This window comes from Cucurbita maxima, unplaced genomic scaffold (genome assembly GCF_002738345.1).
Source record: "Cucurbita maxima cultivar Rimu unplaced genomic scaffold, Cmax_1.0 Cma_Scf00113, whole genome shotgun sequence".
Classification (NCBI taxonomy): Eukaryota; Viridiplantae; Streptophyta; class Magnoliopsida; order Cucurbitales; family Cucurbitaceae; genus Cucurbita; species Cucurbita maxima.
The window spans coordinates 180,991-204,271 of record NW_019272129.1 but is presented as its reverse complement, the minus strand read 5'-3'; the positions used below and the strand labels follow the sequence as shown (position 1 = coordinate 204,271).

The window sequence follows — 23,281 nt, the reverse complement described above, 5'->3', positions numbered from 1 at the left end:
AAAGACAATCTTATCCCTAAACTCGCTCGGCTCACTCCAAACGACTATAACTTAGTGCATTTCTCAATTATGCATGCTTAAGATCACAAAAATACAGTTTTATCTCTTGGTGATACTAAGAAACTCATCAAGAGAAACAATTATCTCGATCTCATTTTTGTTGTCGGGAGAGAATGTCCCTCTTGAAACATACAGTACGTTAGGAGAAGCTATCTTTTCACGAAGACGTAAAATTTTCGTTTTAAGAAGGTTTCTCTCGTGTCGATCTCTCAGCTTCTTCTAACCTATTTATCGTCGATTGACTTGTGATATTATTATCTCAAACCCTAATAAACCGTACAAGATAAGGAACTTTGGATTATGCTTCGTGTATCGTAGATTGACTATGTTCTTTATCGTCGATTACGCTTCGAGTATCGTAGATAAGGAACTTTAGTTTAATCCAATTAACAAATTTTACTCAGTTTGTTGGATAATGTTTTTGTTTTATGTTTTTTAAGATCGTGTCAAATTATTATTAACGCTTCGATAACTTTAATTATCTAATAATTTAAAATTATGGAATCATATTTTTGTTTTAAATTTAATTGGGCATAATTAATGAAGGAATCATTTTAAAATGAAAAAACAAATATTAATTTGATGTTATTCGGAATAAATATCTTTTTTAAGTACAAAATCAGAGAAAGTTTCAAAAGAATATTTAAGTGTCAAGTATTTAACTAATTTATATTTCGTGGCATAAATACATGACATTTTTATTTTCTTATTATTTATTTTAATATTTAAAATATTTAAAATATTTAAATACGTGTCATTCTTCTCTTATTTTTAAACTGAAAAAAAAAATATTAAATTCCTTGATGTAATAACTTTTATATTTATTTTAGTCTATATTTTATTTTTTAAACTTTTAAAACGTTTTTAATTATTATACGGTCATTAATACCCATTTAAGATTATATTTTCGTATATTAAATAATTATCAATAAAATTATAGAAAAAAATCAAAATAGCTATTTTTTAAAAATTTAGTAATTAAAAAATATATAATTTTTTTTATTTGATTTTGCGGACTAATAAAATATATACGATGGATTAAAGAGAATTTTTATTTTCTTTGGTATATTTACGAAGAATATTGTGATAATTTATTCTCGCTATTTTTGTTAATTTTATGAAGAATAATAATATTATTTAAATAATTTAAAGTCAATTTTCTAAATGAAATCGAGAAATAATAATTAAAAATTACTAAAAAAAAGATTTTTAAATTTATGTTTTTAATATATATAATTATTCATTTAAAGTTTCAATTAATCCGACATAAAGTAATAAAAAATTATTATTTTTTATTTTAAAAGTTTGACAAAAGTAAAGTAGAAGATCGAACCTTCGATTGAAAAAAACGTTAAATATTAGATATTGATTTTTTTTTTAATTTATAAAGTTATGCTCGGAATCGGATCGACACGAAATTGAGATTTCTAAAAAATAAAATAAAATTTTATAAAGTGGTGATTTTGGTGCCTAAGATGCCTAAATTAATACTATTATGACGTAGGTCATGCTAGTCGTTGCTTGTAGATTCATCAAATTAGATTGCGCCACGTGGTTATCTACAGAAGCGAGTTGTGGTTGCATTCTGTACTCGAGCAAGTGGGCGCCCAATGTGTGATATGATCTGATCAGGGATCCAACGGTGGATATTGCGTCAAAGGTTTTAACTTTATGGGTTAACTACGTCGGGCCGTTAATTTGACGGTAGACAAGATAATGGGGTGAGGCGGCTTGACAGCTGGCAGATTTTATGTGGGCCCCGCGTTTCACTTGCGTGCCTTGTGATTTTCTAAGAATTTTGCTTTTTTTTAAAGAAAAAGGAAATTTAAAATTTGACCGTTGGATCACTTTGAACTTTGAACGGCGTTGATCACTTTCGGTTATTATCTTATTTAATTTTAGATTTTTCATAAAATAGATAATGTTTGATGGTAAATAAAATAATAAAATTATTTTTTAAAATTAAATCATTTTTAAACCTCAAATATAATTAACATATATTACATAAACCCTAAAATCGACCGAGACCTAACAAATTTAAAATAAAAATTTTAAGTATTATTTTATAATAAATATGGGTATTGTAAATTTTTAAAAAATTTACTTTTTGATTTTCCTATTTAACGATTATAAAGATTGAAATAGGGAGCAGAGACAGATACGTGGAAGGCTTCCCTATCCTGACCTTGGAAATAAGCACGACACTGAAATGGTCGGGACCAAACTAAGAATTAAAAAAATAGGTAGTTAGGTTTTTTTTTTAAAAAAAATAAAATATAAAATTTTCCGAAGCTGTTGTGTGCACCAACACGTGCCTGCCACAAGTCTACGTGTAGGTATGGGATTCGCCCTAACTCCTGCTGCAAGAAACTTTAATTTTATTTTAATATTTCAAGAAATTTCAACAAATTTGTAATACTCAAAATTTTAAAATTTATTTTATTTTATTTTTTTTAGCAAAAAAAAACTTTAAATTTATGTACTAAACTTTCAATAAATCACAAAATTAGTCTTGGCTAATAAATTAAAATTATTTTTTTAATTTTTAAAACAATAATAATCACATTTTAATAATTTTTTTTCTTAATTTTATAGAAAGATGTTAATAAAAACTAAAATTTTTAGAAAATTTAACTATTTGTAAAAATTAATTTCAAGATTTATTAAAATTACAAATATCAAGAATTAACAGAGCAAAAATAGAATAAAATCTAAGAATAAATAACTAAAGTAATATTTGTAAGTGTACACTCCATATATATTATCTTTCAATTTCTACATTATTTTTTAATTGTTTATTAATTTAAATAATTAATTTGAAGGACTTGAGATATAAAATAAATTAGTAAAAAATTTAAAACATCAAATATTGATAAATCACATATAATTATATATATATATATATATATATATATATATATATATATTGGAATCCCTTTGGAAATAATACAAATTTTGAGTTAGAATATTATTATTTTTTAATTATTATTACCATTATTTATTTAGGATTCTAAAAAAATTGAGATGTTGATGGAACCAATTAATCCACTGAGAATGTGATGATGTGACGCTGAGACTGTTTTTTTTTTTTTTTTTTCCTTTTTTTTTTTGTTTTAATATTTTAAAAATTCTATTTTACATTTTGATCCTCCTACTCTCACAAAATTGTACATTGGGCCACTATAGTAATATATTACTATACATGAGACAATATTGATATCGGTATCGAAATGATGAAGTTTCGTCACGTTGTCACTTCATTATCAATATGTCGTATTCACCGATGCTAGTGAAGTTGGTCACATATGTATATTTCAACTAAGCTAAGTTCATTTTCCAGTTAGAGAAATGAGATATAATAGTGATAGTTTAGTTATAACTTTCATCACATTTAACTTTGACATATGACAATTTGAAAGAAAAGAAAACGACTATTCATTTTATGTTTGTTATTTGATGGGATCTATATATTCTCAGACCTTCAATTTCGCCCTACTTCACTTCTGTTTTAAACTATAGGCAAATGTTGACTAAAATAACAAGATGCGACAACTGATAACGAAATGAAGTATAAGCTAAACTATATACAATACTCTCGAACATTGGTGTACGTTTCAATTATGTCTTTGATTTAAGCTAAAGGTAAATAATGAGAACAAAATAACGTGATATAGTCTATAAAGTACAGAACCCTCGACTTAACGAGAACAAACCCATTCCATTTTTCAAGAAGTTCTCTACTCACATTATCTATGCAAGAAAAAATTAATGAATGATACTCTCTCAATGAAGCTACATGTAATCTTCAAAACGCTCTCAATTAACCTAAAGAATGAACTTTAAAACTCCAAAAAACACTACCACCCAATCTCTGCTCCGATCCCCACAAATAAATGAGAAACTTCAGGAGACAAGGATTGAAATAGGAGGCGACAACAGAGACAAGAACATCTCTAAATAAAACTCTCGTAAATAGTACTTAAGGTGGAGACTATTTACGAGCTTCTATCAAAACATAAGGACAAATTCTAACTTTTAAAACCCCGAACGTTCTCAAATTATAACCACAAACGATCGAAGTGCAGAAACGCTGCAAACAAGATCTCTAAAATGATACCAATGAGGAACAGAGCAATGGAAGGGAAATCAAATGAAGAGAGCATTTAAACAAACCACCACACTATCGTTATCAAAGCCCCACACAGGGCAAATCATTTACAAACTTACAACAAACATGGGAAATAATTGAGTTCCTTCCCTAAAGTTACCTGTCCCACAAAGCCAACCTATGAACTCAAATCTTACTAACAAAGCTATTGCCATACTCCTAACAACTTCAGAAAAATGCATTAAAACTTGGATTCTTTTCACAAACAATATAATGATAAACAGTGACCAAAGGATGAAAAATCTACTCAGCTCAGCTTTTCTGTTCATCAGTTGAAGCTGTGACCAATTCTATATCGGTAACGCTACTAATTCAGGTGTGTTATGATGTCATGCAGCTTGTACAGAGCTAAATGGATGCTAAAATACAAGACTTACGAGGTTATAGCTCAGATTTAAGTCCGGTTTCCTATCAACTTGAGCTTTGCCATAGAGAACTGAGTCGGGATGCGAGTTTTGCACTCTTGTAATCCTCTCTGAGCTCGATAAACCTGATTCCAGACAAACAAGTTTGTATCATTACAAAGAACAAGGTGCCGAAAATAGCGTCACAATATTCTATAATCAAATGAATTTCGGACAAATCTACGTAACAAACCGTACTTTTGTGCATCTTTTCGAATACTTGGGGTGCCCTCAAAAAGAGTTGAAAGGCTTTCAGGAGCAACAATAAAGACATTGGCCAAGCTGGAAAAAGAAAAAAAGTAGGCCAAACGAGAGATTAGCCATAAAAAATGGATGATGTAATGTCAGACATCTAGAACAAGCCTACTTACATGCCCAGTAACTCAAAGTTTTCATCAACAGAAGGAGCATTAAAACTGCGAACAAATTCTCCATACTCTGTTATGTCACGCTTCAGACGAAGGCCTCCACTGTAGTCACGAAAAGCACAAGCACAGACGAGTTCAGTGAAACAAATGCGATCTTAACCCGTATAAATACATTGGAACAAATAGACAGCAATGGTTTTTGATACAGAAAAGGTGCAAACTAAAATACAAGAGATTTCTAGTTCTAATGGTCAAATGATTGCTCAACTTCGTCACTTCCAACAGGAAGAAAAAGTAATTACCAATAGGTTTGTTCTTATTAGAAATTACTTGAATGGTTTATTTGTTCTCAATAAAAATTATAGCTTTAACCTAATTTAAAATCCATGTACCATGTTAAAAGCTAGCATAGCTAAAGAAATAGAGCATATGTAACTGTCTAAGTCCACCACTAGTAGATATTGTCCGCTTTGGCCTGTTATGTATCGCCGTCAGCCTCACGATTTTAAAACACGTCTACTGTGGAGAGGGTCTAGCCTTACTACGACCAATGTTCGCACCGTCAGGTGACTGACGGCGATACCATTTGTAACAGCCCAAGCCCACCGCTAGAAGATTTTGTCCGCTTTGGCTCGTTACGTATCGCCATCAATCACTAGACGGTGCGAAGCATTGGTCAGAGTAGGGCTAGATCCTCTCCATAGTAGACGCGTTTTAAAACTGTGAGGCAGGCAGCGATACATAACGGACCAAAGCGGACAATATATGTTAGCGGTGGGCTTGGGCTGTTACAAATGGTATAAGAGTCAGTCACCAAACAATGCGAGACACTAGTCGGAGTAGAGCTAGACCCTCTCCACAATAGACGCATTTTAAAACCGTGAGGCTGACAACCATACGTAATGGACCAAAGCAGACAATATCTGCTAGTAGTGGACTTGTGCTGTTACACCCCATGTGCCAACATGTTATACATCTGCCCTTCACCGTAACATCACCTAGCTATTGGAAACTTCCAGAAGTCTGGCGGCCAATACTTTCCAAACCTACTGCAAATGATTGTAAATAATTTTTTCTCTACTGTTTTATACATGTAGGAATGCGAATGGATGTGTACATTAATCCTTTACTGCCCAGATTCTTTGAACAGTAATGACTATGAGCGCAAAAGGTGAGCTTCCTCGTCTACTTCCTCTACACATAACCACCTAAAATTTCTAGCTTATAGTACACATGTAAAAGAACACCACTAATCAAAATAAAGACCCAATTCACATGAGAGCTTGGTGTTAAGAATTTAGTAAACTAAGTTTAAGATAAAGATTAATATGATGCAGTGTTTCTCTTTTAGACTCTAAACAGTCGTGGAGGCTAAACATGTGGTTACTCGGGTTTAACAACAAGCATTGTTGAATCATTTTCTAATTTGGTTGCACAGCCACATGGACCTTGTATCTTTATATATACCAACTTTGGTTTGAGATGGAAAAACATCAATAATATTTTCATAGATTTCTCAAAGGTTTGGTGCACCAAAATTTTTTATCTCAATCCTTAGTGAACAAGACATCTTGTTGACAGATAAACATAACCATACATCATTACTTCGCTAGCAGATATTGTCCTATTTGGGCTTCCCCTCAAGGTTTTAAAACGCGTCTGCTAGGGAGAGGTTTCCACACCCTTATAACGATGCTCCGTTCCCCTCTCCAACCGATGTGGGATCTCACATGAGCATACATTATGACTTTTCCCATCATTCAGTTGACAAATAAGCATATAACTACACGTCATAACTTCAGCCAACATTCGGTTGACCAATGGGCATATCCAAACATCACCCAGCAAAGGAATTGGCTAATACGAAATACAATGTAACCATCAAGCATGGGTACATAACTTTTCACATGATAAACACTAGAAGATGGGCAGTTACCTAGGATTAAAAGTGAACTTCTGCCAATGGTTCAGGAGGCCTTTGTGCAACCGGTTTCCCTGCAATGAAAAACTTCACGTTAATTTCTCTACATTGTTTCCCATTGATTCAACATATGCTGCGAAATTACAAGATTCTATCTGATGCAATTATTCTCTAACTTTATGAACAGGTAGTGCTTGGATATTAGATCGCAACTGAAACTATAACATCCGGTAAACCCAAGCACATTCAGACTCATACCAGATCAGTTAAGAAAGCCTGCTTGTTAAGGCCTTCAAGGGCAGTAAATGCAGACTCGAGCACGCGAGAAAGGTAAGCCACAACTCTGTCAAACAAAAGAAGATACATTGATTAATTTTTTTATAAAAAAAATGTACATCCAAGACAATGTTCAGTTATCGGGTAATCATGAACTTCCAGCCTAAAATAACAAACTTCAGTCAACTGGTTTCCATGGATCCTTGCATTGATGAATAAAGTTCGAAAGAAAAGTAATCGTTTTACATTTTTTGGCTACAATTTTCAAATGCTCCCTTCCATGTTGGCATTATAAATTCAATATAACTTTTCAATACAATTGTTTCTTATATTCCAAACACGAGTTTGCAACTTCTTTCAGTTTGATGTACCTCGTGCAAGCAATTGTTGGCCGATGATCAGGAGCAATTCCATCATCAGGAGACCGATAATCCGTAGCCTTCTGCTCAGCAGAAAGCAACCGTTCAACCTGCATATTGTTAATATCACAAGAAATTATGACATTTGGATAAATTAGACGTATGTTGAGTCTATGGGTTGGGAATAAAATTCTATGCAAAGATAGACTGGGAATGAATCAACTTACACGCCTACTGATTCATTATTTCAACTGGAATCAGACACAAGATAATAACTGACCTCAGCCATTACAGTTTCAATGCACTGTTGTAGTCCTTTATAAGCTGCAGCCTCTGCACTTGACATAGCTGTTGACATCTCTTCGCACGAAGCAGAATGGGCACCATCCACAGGAAGCAAGAGCCGGGAAATCGAGTTTGCGAAGTACTAACAAAAGAAAGTTCAAGTCATTTCTTTGCTTATTAAGGAGTTGGTCTCAATGTGGCTAAATAAAAGAAAGCATCGTCATACTTGCTGGACTATTGCCACACTACTACCACAACGTTGTACAGCAACCATGAAAGATTTGAAACTGCTTTCACCTGCTGCTGCAGCTGCTTCTGCCTGCACCATGATTTAAGACAGTTTTTCCTTTGTCACTTTAGTGTAAACTAAGGCAATACCTTCCAAAATCACACAAATAAGACAGTTTCAAATGCAACAAAAAGAGTAATGATCAGATAATTACTGCAGAAGCAGCTGCAGCCGCCACTCTTCTACTAACACTAGTACCCAACACAAACCTCTCCCTCAAAGCAGCTGCTTCCGTCAAGTTGTCCCTAGCCCGTTCGAGCCCATCTGTGATATACTGACTGACCTGCGATTACAAAGGAACGGAAGGAAAAAATAAAACGAAGTACGTTCAGTGCCAAAACGAGAAAATATGAAAGCTTGCGATTGACTCAATTCGACTTACTTCATCAAGCAGACAAGTAAACACAGCTTTTACATTGGTCGCCAAAGTAGCAGGCTGCAGGAAAATATGACGTTAATAAATGAAAGAAAAAGGTGCAAAATATATGTAGTTATCGCTCGTAGCCATTCTTTCTCCCCAAGTTACTGCTAAGATGAATTTCTGAAGTTTAATGTTTTAAAAAAAATAATAATTTAGAATTAACAAAAAACACAAAAAAAGGAATAAACATTACTTGAGATGAGAATAAAGTGCATCTAGAAATTGCTTCCTCATTCCAACGCACAAACTCTGTAACAACAGTAACAGAAATTTGCTGAGGAGAAGTTGATACTGAAGCTCCTTTTGAACGTCCTATGGTACCAGATGACTCGGGAACCTGCTGATTCTCAGCGCGCAACTCCTCCATCTGCATAGCATGCACGTTTAGTTCCTGGTAAAAACATGTTGAAAACTCAATTCAAAACAAAGCATCTGTAGTAAACCTTAGCCTGATATAGCTGCCTGAGAGACGCCTGTTCATGCTCAGGATACTCTTCCTTGTGAACAGAAAACAAAGACTCCGTGAGGCCTGTATAAACCATTTAAACTTTAAGTCAGCATGGTAAAATAAAGTATTGGATATTGGATGAAGCTACTCCACAGGTAGGAGACTAAATAACTAGTTAAATAATACTAACATTAAAAAATACCCTTAATCTTACAAAAGTGTTCAAAAAATATAGTTGTTTCAAAAATGTTGTTAATGCCCTTAAACTATTTTTAAAAAATTCTTACCGTTAGTATGTGGATAGAAACTGTTTACCTGCAACTCTTTTTCAATTTCCTCTCTCTCCTCTGCTTCAACCTATGGCTAAAAAATTCTTCATTTCTCTTTTTTTTCTCACTTCTTGAATACCCTCTTAATCCCTTCTTTCATTGACATATCTAAAACTTCCCTCATTTCTCCTTTTTTTTTTCTCCCATCTTAAATATCAAAACTTTAAAAAGAACTCTCTCATTTATGAGCACTCAATTTCATGAATATAATAAATTTCAAAACGTAAATAGACAATTTATTTTTAAGTTGGTTCTTTCCCAACTCGAGATAACTTTAAAAATTTGGTTATTTTGGTGTTGAAGTTTCTTGTCTTTTATCTTTGGAAATGCCCATAAATGAGAGAGCTTCTCCTTTCTATTTAGAATTTTGATACTTGATTGTTCCAGCTCGATACCGTCAAGAAGCGAGAGAAAAAAAGATGAGAAACGAAGAACTGTTGAGCCATAGGATGAACCAAGGAGAGAGGGGATATTAAAGGCAATAACTTTAAAAAAAAAAAAAAAATTAAGGGTATTAGTGCTAAAAGTTTGTGAGTATTTTTTAAACGTGAAACTAAAGGTTTCGTTGATATACTAACGATAAGAATCTTTTTTAACTTTTTAAAAAATGTTCAAGGGTATTTTTTTAAACAAAATACTAACAGTTTCCATCCAAAACTAAGTCAAAAATATTTTTCAAAATTTAAGAGCATTATTGAAACTTTTGAATGTTTAGATGTATTTTTGAGACAAATTACGTATTTTTATTAATTTAACATACAGATAATAAGCTTTCCAATATTTTTTGAAAATATCAGTTATTACCTTCAACGTCCAAATCACCACAGCCGACAGCTCGTAGGTCTCTTGCAAGCTCTTGTGTCTTCTCATATGCCACCGCCAGCATTCTAAGGTACTGAAAATACATACTCAAAACAATTACACAGTGAGCAATATAGAAGATCAAATGGTAGTATAAACTTCAACATTGTAATAGGAGCACCCACTAACAAAAGCCCGCCTTCTTCCATTGAGGGAATATTCACAAGGGATGGCTTCATCAATAACTTGTCTAAAAGAGCTGTGACCCGTTGCTCCAATACACGCTGTAGTTACACATCATAAAATCAGATTCATTGCTAATACAATACCGAATTCCTGCATAAAAGATAAAATATTGAACAAGGCAGCTGAGAGAGATAATGCTGCAACATGCCTGGACTAAGATCGACATAACATCGTTGGGAGAAGGAAATACGGCCATTATTGTTGCAGCTTCTTTTCGTACAGTATCTGCAGAACAAACGATCAAGATATAACAAATTCATTTACCAAAAGCCCAAATAAGTGAGCCTTTCCACTTTCTAACCTGTAATTTCTTTGTACAAGGAAGATAAGCCACGAGCAACGTTGCTCGGAGTGGCCTGCAAACCCTGTTCACCAAGGACCAATCTGGTGTCCGCGTTCATAATTTCAACATCAATAAACATGGGACGTGTTGCTACATAATGTTGCATGGCACTAGTGCCTCTGTTAAACTGCATGGAAGTTTTCAGTGATCAAATTTGTTCTGGAAAAAAAAAGGTGCTAATTCTTAGATAAACTTACATGTTTCCCCCACAATTTACTCAATAACTCAATCATTATCAATGTAATACTTAATTAATACTCAATAACTTAATTAATTTACCCTAAACAGAGACGTGTGTAATGAACAGCTCAGATGGAACATAACTCTGGTGCAAGAGAACGACAATGGATAATAAGGACAAGACGTGTCAAAATTCTAGAGCCTTCCCTTGGGCCCTCCTAAAAATAGGAATAATAGGGAAAGTAGAAAACTTGTAAATTAAAATCTGCGAAAACAATCTTCTGCTTTGAACTTGGACATTAATATGCAACCTAATGAGTGATCAACAAGCAATGTTCATAATAGCATGAGTGATCAACGAGTAATGTTCGCTATTATAAACATACTTGAAAAAATAAAAAGAATGAAAGATATTGTGAGATCCCACATCGGTTGGGGAAGAGAACAAAACACCCTTTATAAGGGTGTGGAAACCTCTCCCTAGCAGACTAAAACCCTTGAAGGGAAGCCCAAAGAGGACAATATCTACTAGCAGTGGGCTTGGGCCTTTACAAATGATATTAGAGTCAGACACCGGAGGATGTGCCAACAAGGAGACTGAGCCTTGAAGGGGGTGGATTTGGTGGGGGTCCCACATCGATTGGAGAAAAGGAACAAGTGTCAGCGAGGATGCTGGGCCCCGAAGGGGGTGGATTGTGAGATCCCACATCGGTTGGAGAGGAGAATAAAACAGTGGAAACCTCTCCCTAGCACACGCGTTTTAAAAACCTTGGGGGGAAAGCCCAACATCTGCTAGTGGTGGGCTTGGGCCTTTAGAGATATAGTGCAAATTCAGCGAAGAGATCAAGATGATGGCTGATAGGATCCATAAGATACCTGTGACAGAATTTTAGCACACTCAGCCATAGTAGATAGTTCTCTTCTTTGTGATGCTGCATCAAAACGAGACAGCAATCTATTCTCCAATTCTACAAAAGAAAAAAATACATTGCTCGTAATATAACCAACATTAGTAAGAACGGAACCATACAAATGTTTTTTTGGAAAAAATCATCATATTCAGGAAAATGTGCCACAGAAACTCAATATGAAGAAACAAAAGATCAATAGTTTCAACTTTGCTTTTCTTACTTTTTTTCGTTTTTTGTTCGGTGGGTGGGTGAGGGGGCATGACAGACTAGGTCTTAGGGTTAGCAATATCAAATGTAATAAAGATATCGATACATTAAAATGAAGATGCCATACCATTACAGTAGTCCTGAAGGTTAGCAACTGCAACTTCTAAACCCCTGCTGGCAGTTGCATTTCCCACAATTGATGGAACAGAAATTCCTTGTCGTCCAATATCTTCCTCAGCAAATGACCCTAGAACAAATAACATGTAACAATCACACAAAGTTGGCATAATGATTACAGAACCTTGAAATTAATTTCATAATAAGAGGATTTAAAAGGAATTGAACGTCCAAAATAATAAAACACAAAAGGATTCATAAATTATGGATTTGTGCAGTAGGTCCATGAATAGTGAATAGTTTGTTTTCTTCTGGTTTGCGAGTATATAAAGTTTGACAATTCGAAGTACATGAAAATAGGCACTTTATTTTTGGGGGAGGTCCGTTCTTCCACATGAAATATAAAACTCAGAAAACCGTGACTTTTGTGCTGGCCCATAATCAATCTCTTTAAGAACATTGGATTTTGCAATATGAATCAACAAAGCTCTTTAAGAACAATCGATTCTGCTAGGGCACCTTTCTACCACTTCTTCACAGCACATTCCTCAATCTAGCTCATCTCCGTGTGATATTTGTTCTGACCTTATGGATGAGTCTGTGCAGGTTGATACTTCTCTTGCAGGTTCCTCTTTGCCACCCTCGACTTTTGATCCGACCTCTATTGAACCTGTTGTTGATTGTTGATTCCTCTTCTTCTTTGGGCTCTCATCCTATGATCACAAGAGCCAAAGCTTGTATATTCAAGACTCGTCATCCCCCCAATCTTGGTATTTCGGGCTCATTTGGACTTCTTTCATACTCTTCTTGCATCCATTGAGCCAAAAGGATTCAAATCTGCGGCTAAGAATCCTGCTTGGGTTGCTGCCATGGATGAAGAAATTCGAGCTTTACAACAAAATGACACTTGGACTTTGGTTTTTCGCCCTGCCAACACCAACATTGTGGACTCTAAAGGGGTGTTTCGCATTAAATATTCGTCTGATGAATCTTTCGAGCATTTCAAGGCTCATATTGTTGCCAAAGGTTATACTCAGGTTCCTGGTCTCGACTACATAACACTTTCAGTCCTGTTGTCAAAGCTACCACTGCCCGTGTTATGCTTTCTATTGCGGTCACAAAAAATGTCTCTTTGGCAACTTGATGTCAAGAATGTTTTCCTCCATGGCACTCTTATTGAACATGTTCATATGGAACAGCCTCTTGGGTATATCGATCCTCGATTTCCCACTCATGTTTGTCTATTAAAGAACGCCCTCTATGGCTTAAAGCAAGCTCCTAGTTTCAGCATTTTAGCTCATTTCTTCTCCCACTTGATTTTTCTTGTAGTCGTGTTGACACGTCCCTGTTGTTTGTCTTTCATCAACAATCTAACCTTATCTATCTGCTTCTTTATGTTGATGACATTATTGTTACCGACAACAACTCATCTCTTATTGAAAGCTTTACTCGCAAGCTTCATAGTGAGTTTGCTTCCAAGGATTTGGGTTCTCTCAGTTACTTTCTTGGTCTTGAAACTTCCCCCACCCCTGATGGTCTCTTTATTAGCCAATTAAAATATGCTCAAGATATTTTTACTCGTGCTCAGTTGCTCGATAGTAAACCAGTCCACACCACATGGTTGTTTCTCAACACCTGACTGCTGGTGGTTCTCATTTCTCTGATCCTAATCTCTATTGATCTTGTTGCCGCCCTTCAGTACTCGACCATTACGCATCCAAATATTGCTCATGCTGTCAATTCTATTAGCCAATTTTTGCATGTCCCTACTGCATATCACTTTCTTGCTGTCAAACATATTCTTCGCTATGTCAAGTGAACACTCCACTTTGGTTTTACCTTTCGTCCATCCATTGTTCCTAGTGCATTGGTGGCTTATTCGGATGCTAACTGGGCTGGTTGTCCCGATACTCGTCGTTTCACATCCGATTATTCTATTTATCTTGGTAACAATCTTGTTTCTTGGAGTGCCAAAAAGCAACCTACTGTCTCATGCTCCAGCTGTGAATCTGAGTATCGTGCTCTTGCCATGACTGTTGCTGAGCTTCTTTGGGTTACGCATCTTTTGCATGACCTCAAGGTCCCTATTTCACAGCAGCTCTTACTCTTATGTGACAACAAAAGTGCTATTTTTTTAGCTCTAATCTCGTTTCTCACAAGCGAGTCAAATATGTTAAACTAGATTATCATTTCCTTCGGGACTTGTTATCGCTAGCAAACTTCGCACACAGTATGTACCTTCCCATCTCCAAGTTGCTAACACCTTCACAGAAAGTGTTTCTCGACCTCTCTTTGAATTTTTAAATCCAAACTTCATGTTCGTTCAAATCCGATGCTCAACGAGGGTGTGTTAGGGATATTTAACCTTGAATGTTACCATATGTATCATATTTGACTGTTTATTATAGGCAAATATCTTGTATGATATTTAGCCTTCCAATACGGCTTACATAGGTATCATATTTGCCCTTTTATTATAGGCAAATATCTTGTATCCATTTATTACCCTTTTCATTTATTGCTCTTTCCATATCATTTGTAATTTATTTGATTCTATAAATGATTATAAATAGAGAACTTTTACCACCATTTGGGTGTGGTGGTTTTACCGAATATTCTCACCCTTCCTCCAAATATTTCTCCACTAACCAACTTGTCACACAAAACTCCAATCTCTCACCAAAAACTCTCTCCAGATTTCCATTTACAGTAAGAAGTTTGCCTCACACAGTAGCTATTATAATAGCAAGTAGAAATTCTCCATGAGTTCCAATCGGCGAAGGAAGGATTGTCTGAGAAGAGGCCATCATAGTAAGTCGATTCTCCAAAAAAAAAAAATAATAATAATAATTTTGTTTTATCAAGTTCACCAACATAAACAACATTTAGATTATGTGATCCATGCAGCGAAATAATATTGGCATATTTATTTAAGAAATGATGTGACTATGATGTGTTTAGGAAATGATGTGTCTATGATATGTTATGAATTGATATGACTATGATATGTTTATGAAATGATATGACTATAATATGGTTATGAAATGATATGAATATGATATGTTTATGAAATGATATGACTATGATATGTTTATGAAATGATATGAATATGATGTGTTTGTGATATGATATGACTATGATATGTTATGTAAATGTTATAGAACGTGTTATGATGTGATGTGCTGATGATACGATATATGTTATGGTGTAACACGTTTGGCGATATAATACATGTTATGACATCTTTTATGATATGATAGGATATGATACATGCATGATATAATAAGATATGTCGAAGGACATGTTATGTGCATGATATGACATCGAACAATGTATGATATGAATGATACGATATTCAACCCCGATATTGCCTTAAATGATATGATATGAAGGAAAATGGAAGGAGTTATTTTACATGATTTAATAAATGAAAATGTTGGGACCTCATGCATCATTGTGTGTTACAAGCATCGGGGAATCTCCCCTTTTATGATGGTACGGACGCATACGTTATGAAACAGAAAAACGATCATTATGTTTATCATAATGCTGCGACGGTCACTATTCCTATCGGGTGTCCGGAAATAGCACCAGGGAATGCTAGCCCGACCAGGAAAGGGGCCCAAGAGGTGTGCGATCCAACTAGTGGGTCCATACTCGCACCTGTAGGCCGTGTATAGAATAGTAAATACACATCCAATTACCTGCTTAGGATAGTCGCCTAAGGGAATGCGGATTGAAAGGATAGGTCTCATTCATGATTATATGTGTTTGCCTCTGATCCAAATAGTGGGGTCACTTGGTAAGTATTTCTTAAAATACTCAAGCCACGGGCTATTTCTATTTCAGGTAAAGGCAAAGCACCCTTGTACGACAGACGACGGCATCACAAGTCGAGACCATGGCACATGCATAGGATAGTCATATTTAATTTTTTAGACTTTACGTTAAATAGAAATCTATCACATTATTGGATCAAACTGAAACATTGTTGAACTTAACCACAACATTAATGATGATGACTTACGCAATTTTTGTGCAATTGAGGCTGCCTCTGCAACACGGCTATCATCAGAAAATAATGGTGAAAGCTCCATTAAGTCACCAGGGCTACCATTGAATTCCATCAAGTACTGCAGTGGTTGATTATAAGTATATTTTTCATTTCATTACAATTAACTTAAAAATGTATAAAGAAAAAACACTAATTTCGAAAAACACAAACCAAAAGAAGTCTTAAAGTAAAAAGAATTTATATATTAACACTGATGGGAGTCGAACAAAGTCAATCAATGAACTTATAGTACCTTTATCAACTCAATTGTTTGACTAGCAGTTTCCCTTTGGGCATCTGCACTCTGACGAGAGAAATCCAAGCAAATTAAAAAACTTAGTCCCAGTTCCCATAATAGTGGCATGATTAAGATTTCATGAATCAGTGATTCAAAAAAATTTAAATTTCATTGAGGACAAAAAGAACTACCTGCAGATGGTCTCCTATTTTCGCAGCAGTCTGTCCAACACTCGAAATACGTGAATCTAACCGTGCAAAACTGTCAAACAGGCCATCTACACCTTTTTCCAACTGTTGATTTTATGTTTGATAAGTCAAACATTGAAACATTATCAGTTCCAAAATGCAAAAAAAATAGAGATTTACAAGCTCTCTCTCCTAATGAAGGTAGAAAATCATATTAGAGGAAAAGAGTAACAAATTAATCAGATCAGTGTTACCAACATTACATGATGGTGGATCTCCTTAATTACTATTGAACCTTAACTGATAAATTGATTAATTAATTTACAGTAATAACTGCACCAAATGACTCCCAAATGAATGAAATAAAAATAAAAGTAGAAATTGATGTTGAATATTATAAATGCATCAGCATGACAGACAGTCAAACTTTAAATGGTTGTGCATTTTAAGTTTTTATCATGACCAAAAAGCAATAGGCTACAGTCAACAAACCTCAGCAAGTGTCTTGCGATGCTTGGAATCTTGGGCAGCAACATCTTTCTTGAGATTGTAAAGTTTACCGTCAATCTTTAACCAGAAGGGGCAAAGTCAAAGCCTTCATATAGATTTATGATGTTTGGACGGAACTCATGATTTTCAATAAAATTCCATACCTGTTTTCGAAGATCAACCAACTCTTGGCTGGAATCCTTGAACAAGGTTAAGAGCTTGTCAACTTCTGGAAACAAAGGAGTAGACAGCCCTTGGGAAAATTTAATTGTATCTGATTGTCCCCGTAAATGCCCATTAGAGAAGACATCATTACTGATGTTGTTATGTCCTTCTATTGAATCACTTTCTTCCTCTTGAAATGATGGAAGGAGATCATTCACCAAATTTCCAAACAATGCATCAAAGGAAAAATCACCCTACAAGTCCAATATATAAGTAAAGCTCCTTCCAAATTCATAAGAAGATAAATAAGATGGCTATCTCGAGTGGTGTATTAATTTCTTGGGTAACTTAAAGTCGTCGACACGGTCTTTACCTTAAAGTCGTCGACATCCAAAATGAGGGGAAGTGAACTGACAGATGGATTTTTTGAGTGCATGTCTTTCTTGGACCCATCTCTAGCCTCTCTCATCTAGTTTGCAGAGAATATATCAGAGAAATAATGTGATGCTGTGATTCTATTAATATGCCATTCAAGCTTAACTGATAGAAGTTGCATCCAATTCGAGTTTCCATCAAATGAACAAAACTATTGTCAAATCTAGTAAGAAGCTGACCTTTTAACAAAAAGGAAGAAATTATACAGATCCAGATCCCTTATAGTGTTCTTCAAGTTTGTAAGCTGCAGGTCTGGAATAAAAGAATACAAGTTATCAACAAGGAAACTAGTCGATCCATTTAAACCTAGTGTTGAAAAAAAAAATCAGAGAAGCAACAGCAGTATCAAAACCAAGCCGTAGAACAGCCCAAAAAAGATGAAATCAAGCCATGGAATGGCCCAAATGCACCCATACCCGGAAAAAAAAAAAATTAAGCACGTTTTCATCAGAAACTGTAATTCATTAAAACCTTACTGTTCCCATTTGGTTCAAAACCCTCCAAATTGATACAGGTTGAGTCAAATAAGTGAACAAAAGTATGAACAAAAAAACCTTACTAGTTACTCATCCCAACAAAATCTAAAACCCCTGCAAACAAACAGTGACATTACATCGATATCGGTATCACACCCATTGAAAGAATCCGTTCTTTCATGTAGTTATTAAAACTTAAATCCAGGAAAGAAAAAAAATCTCCAGTTTAAACAAAGCAACATACTAAAAAGCCATTAAGTTTTAGACACTAATGACAAGCAAAAACTCAACCCAGATAAATATGTACAGTGTTGTGGTAAATAAAGCATCTATTGCTTCAACTTAAACCAGTTCACAATTTTATTAAAACCCCATGAAGATCCCTGCTTTTATCTGAAATAGGTTCTTCTCTTTGAGGTCAATACGTCCGCTTTGCACTCTTATATTCAAAAGCCCAAATGTGTTCCAAATTCATCACCAAATCAACAAGTCAAAATTTCACACAAGTTCATCCAAATTCTCGATATTAAATCATGAGTATCAAATTCGGACGGCGCTAATAACTAAGCCAACATTTCCATTTATCAGTTCTCATCTTACAAATTGACTACGATTCAACAGCAGAGCTGTATCTCTGATGATGAAAAAGTAACTTTACCATCCAAAGAAACAAACATGGCTAAATTTAGCAGCCAAACCAACCTGTTATTGTGCTGGCAATTCATAATCCAAACATCCAGAAAAAGTAGAATTAAGAAGGAAAATTTAACTAATTACGAACTAGAGCAGACCTTACTTGCCGAAAAAAAAGCCTGGTGACAAGAAGGGGAAGACGCCAGAAGAGTAAAATTGATCTAATCTAGGCAACAAAAGGGAGGAGCTGCGCAATCAAACAGGGAGTATTTGCAGAGTATTCCGACGGAAAATTGGAAGAAATAGCTCTCGACGGAGACGCTGAGCGGCAGGAAGAAGGAAGGAGAGAGCTAATGCTTCGTGGTTTGATGGTTTTCTGATTTGGTTCTGGTTTGGGCAGCCTTCAGAGAAGAAACGGACGAAAACTACAATGTAAGAACCAAACCATGCCAAATTACCGTTTCACCCTTTTTAAAGTCTTTCAATTGAGCAACGTTCAAATTTTTATTCTATTTATTTTCCTTTTTATTAAGTATAAAATTAATAAAATTAGTCATTTTTATTGACTGATCACAACATCTCCAACGGTAAAATAAAATTGGATCAAGAAAGTATCCAAAATATCATAAAAATAAAATAAGTTAATAAGAGACGATGTTGAGTCCCTGCTTAGCTCGGTTTTTCTCATTTTCAACCTAATTGATAGAAGAAACAATCTAAGTCGTCGAATTCTTAGATAAATACCTTTTTAATGTAAAAAAGGGTAAGTTTTTCCTCGTACGTAAAATCTTGTTATACTCAGATTCTCCTAACTAAATTGTGGAACGAGCACCACACCAATGTGTTTTTTTCCTTCTCGGTTGCAGGTCATATATTTGCCCGTTCGAACAAACTTTGTCATTGTTATCATGTAAACAATAGTTAGCCACGTTTGTGAAGAACTAGTGAGGGAGCACCTTCTTATCCTAAGAAAGACAATCAGATGAGGAGATTGTTAAGCTAAAAAACTTACGAGCAAAATGAATTGACGTTTAACCTAAATCTTTAAGAACATCGAAGGACAGGAAATGTTTTAAAAATTTTAAAAACACCTTCAAACTTAAATAAATAAATAAATAAATAAATATATATATATATATATATATATATATATATATATATATATATATATATATATATATATAATACACTTTAAGACCATGGGCTGAGCCATCTTTGAGCCATCAGTTTAAATAAATTGATTGGAAATTTGAAAAAAGTTTACGAGCCATCTTTGAGTTAAGACCATGGGCTGAGCCCGCTTGGAGCAAACGAAGAAGGGACCTGGGCTGGGCCATGAACCGTTGGGTCTTATTAATTTTGTTTTAATTTAATTCAGTTTTATTTTTATTATTATTTGAATAATATGGTTGAATTTGTGCGCAATGAACCTATAATTGTTGAAGAAATAAATAATTTATTATTATTATTATTATTATTATTATTATTATTGATGTTAAATCCACATACAACATATCAATACGTCATTTTTATTTATCCAAAATTCTAATATATTTTTTTATTAATTTACAAAAATTAAAAATTTACCTTAAAAATTAATTAAAATGAAAAATCGATCTAGATAAGATTTAAAATTGTTTTCGTTAATATATTTATTTGTTTTATTACTATTATTATTATTTAAAGTTCTTTTAAATATATATATATATATATATATTTTTTTTTTTTTTTTAAAGTCCCTTTATTTTATTTTTATTAATTTTTTGCCCGAGGTGTCCCGACAAAAGTAATTGACTTTAATTTTAATTAATATTTGCCCAATTTAATAACCAATGAATTATTATGGTTGTTACAAATTAATAATTCACTCTCCATAATTTATATGCTTTGCAAATTATATAATTAATTGCGTCATCAGTCAAGTATTTATAAATCTAAAATTATTTATTTTATAAAACGCGCAAATTCAAATATGTCGTTTGAATTATTATCATTTTTTAACTTCAAAATCTCGTACAGCTCTCGTTTTCGTTTGCTCGAGAATATTTTTTGATTAATTATAGAGAGGCATGATGCCCGTTTTAGCGTGTTTTCAAAGATAATTAGCTAAGTTGATTTTGATTTTGAAAACGCTAAATTGGATCAACTGAAGAATGGAAAACGTCAGAGAAATGTCCTAGTTCATATAGTCTTTTGACTATCGAGTAGTTGAGAATGTTATGTCAAAAGGACCCGTGACAATGAAGGAGAAGAAGAACCAAAGCCGCTTTATCGAGTTGACGAGGGGATGAAGAATAACTTCTCATTTTTTATTCGAAAAAGCTTGCTTATTGAGAGTAAAAAAATAATCATCTAAGATAAGTTTTCTTTAGGTAACGTGATGTAACAACCCAAACCCACAACTAGCAGATTAAGTTTGTTTTGCTCAGCTACAAATGGTATCAGAGTTAGTCATCGGACGTTGCGAGACACTGGTCGAAGTAGGGCTAGATTCTCTTTTTAGTAGACGCGTTTTAAAACTGTGAAGCTTATGATGATACGTAACGGGTCAAAGCACACAATATTTACTAGCGGTAAGCTTGACCTATTATACATGACCACTTGCATATTGTAACGACCCAGATCCACCGCTAGTAGATATTGTCCTCTTTGGGCTTTCGCTTTCGGGCTTCCCCTTAAGGTTTTAAAATGCGTCTACTAAGGAAATGTTTTCACACCCTTTATAAATGGTGGTTTGTTCTCCTCTGTGAATGTTTGATTAATCCACCACACGTAAATGGTGTGAAAGTTATCTTATTTAGAATCAAATAAATTACAAGAATATGGAAATAGTAATAAATGGAAAGATACCTATGATAATAAGGCAAATATTAGATATTTGACTTATAATAAAATGTCAAATATAATATATATGGTAAACTATAATTTATTACTAAATATCCTTAACACCCCACCGCAAGCTAAGCGTCGGATTTAACACCCCCAGCGAGGACAATATCTACTAACGGTGGATCTAGATCGTTATAAATGGTATCAAAGCCAGACACCGAACGAAGTGCTAGCCTTCTCACTGTTCCTCGAAAGGGGGTAGACACAAGGCGGTGTGCTAGTAAGGACACTGGGCCCCAAAGGGGGTGGATTTAGAGGCGGTTCCACGTCGATTGGAGGAAGGAAAGAGTGCCAGCGAGGACGCTGGGCGGGGTGGATTGTGATGTCCCACATTGGTTGAGGAGAAGAACAAACCACCATTTATAAGAGGGTGGAAACTTTCCCTTAACAGACACGTTTTAAAGCCTTGAGGGGAAGTCCGAAAGGAATTCAACCTCGACTCTCCTCTACCAGAGAATCCATGAATTTCGGGCACCTTCAGTAGCACCAGGAATGGAAAAGACAAATAACCAGCCAACTATGTATGTCTTCCTCTAATATTCCTTATGGAATGAGTTCCTCCTTAGAATTAACGAGATCGTCAGTCTTTAATGAATCTTCTTGAAAGGGGTCAATCAACCTTAGAGGACTCGATGGCTTAACATAAACTGATTCAGAGCGAGTCAAGTCCGAATCATCAAACGAATATGATATGGGGGCATGGGGCCATTGTTTTTAATATTATTTAAATTTTGCAAGTTTAGCACGACATCGTTTTAAATAAATATGCTTGCGTCATAATCCACCTATTTTAATTCATTTATTATAATTCGGTTACCCAAAAAGGAAATGAAAAAAATGCAATAATTGCTAATTTTCACTATTTTTTTTTGTTCCATTTTCTTTATTAAACTAATTTCAAATAAATTAATAAAGGTTAATTACAGTTAATTTTGACGCTTTTTTATTTTCAATTATTAAAATTTTCAACCATTTATAGTCAACGATGTTGACTTTCGGTTAATTAATTTTTATAGGGTTGAAGTTTTTGTGCACATTAAATAGTTTAATTATAATTAATTTATAATAATTAAATTATTAATAAAAATTTAACATAAATGAGCGAAATGAAAACTAAAATAAAAATGTAACATTTTCAAACTTATCCAATGTTTCAAAAATAATATATATAGATATATATATATATATATATATATATATATATATATATATATATATATATATATATATATATATATATATATATATATATATATATATTTATTGCCTTTTTCTTTTTTTTTTCTTTTTCGCTAGGAAACAATGGTGTTTAAGATTTGACCACACATTTAAAAATAAAAATAAATGGTAAAGAAAAACCATTGGTTTCGATTTGTCAAAACTCATTTATGGTTACGTCAATGGGACCATCAACCGCCAAAGCCGACTTGTCGTTCGTCACTACAGAATTTTTTTCAAAAATTACGACAAAAAGTGTGTGTATTTAATATATACCGTTATATTAATAAAATATTTTAAATACTTTTAAATAATATTTTTAAACCTTGGTTCGATTTTTTTTTTTTTTTTTTTTTTTTTTTT

The 23,281-nt window shown here is 34.0% G+C and overlaps 1 protein-coding gene across 2 annotated transcripts; it reads right to left on the bottom strand.

Moving 5' to 3' along the window:
* Positions 1-4,202: 4,202 nt before the first annotated feature.
* LOC111473261 (exocyst complex component SEC10b-like) lies at positions 4,203-19,243 on the bottom strand. 2 transcript variants are annotated; one of them, XM_023118796.1, is made up of 26 exons: positions 18,970-19,243; positions 17,882-17,954; positions 17,641-17,736; positions 17,267-17,521; positions 17,106-17,180; positions 16,617-16,718; positions 16,441-16,491; positions 16,161-16,266; positions 12,144-12,263; positions 11,775-11,866; positions 10,677-10,845; positions 10,524-10,600; positions 10,315-10,413; positions 10,133-10,223; positions 8,995-9,080; positions 8,745-8,918; positions 8,513-8,566; positions 8,285-8,413; positions 8,068-8,160; positions 7,837-7,983; positions 7,569-7,666; positions 7,180-7,264; positions 6,937-6,995; positions 5,004-5,102; positions 4,831-4,914; positions 4,203-4,718 (listed from the first exon to the last, which is right to left on the bottom strand). In XM_023118796.1, the coding sequence occupies exons 3-26, from the start codon at positions 17,734-17,736 to the stop codon at positions 4,640-4,642; spliced, it is 2,520 nt and encodes an 839-aa protein (XP_022974564.1). In that variant the 5' UTR covers positions 17,882-17,954; positions 18,970-19,243; the 3' UTR covers positions 4,203-4,639. The 2 variants fall into 2 exon arrangements, with proteins under 2 accessions (XP_022974564.1, XP_022974565.1); XM_023118797.1 differs by having other exon boundaries at positions 18,975-19,243.
* Positions 19,244-23,281: the final 4,038 nt, after the last annotated feature.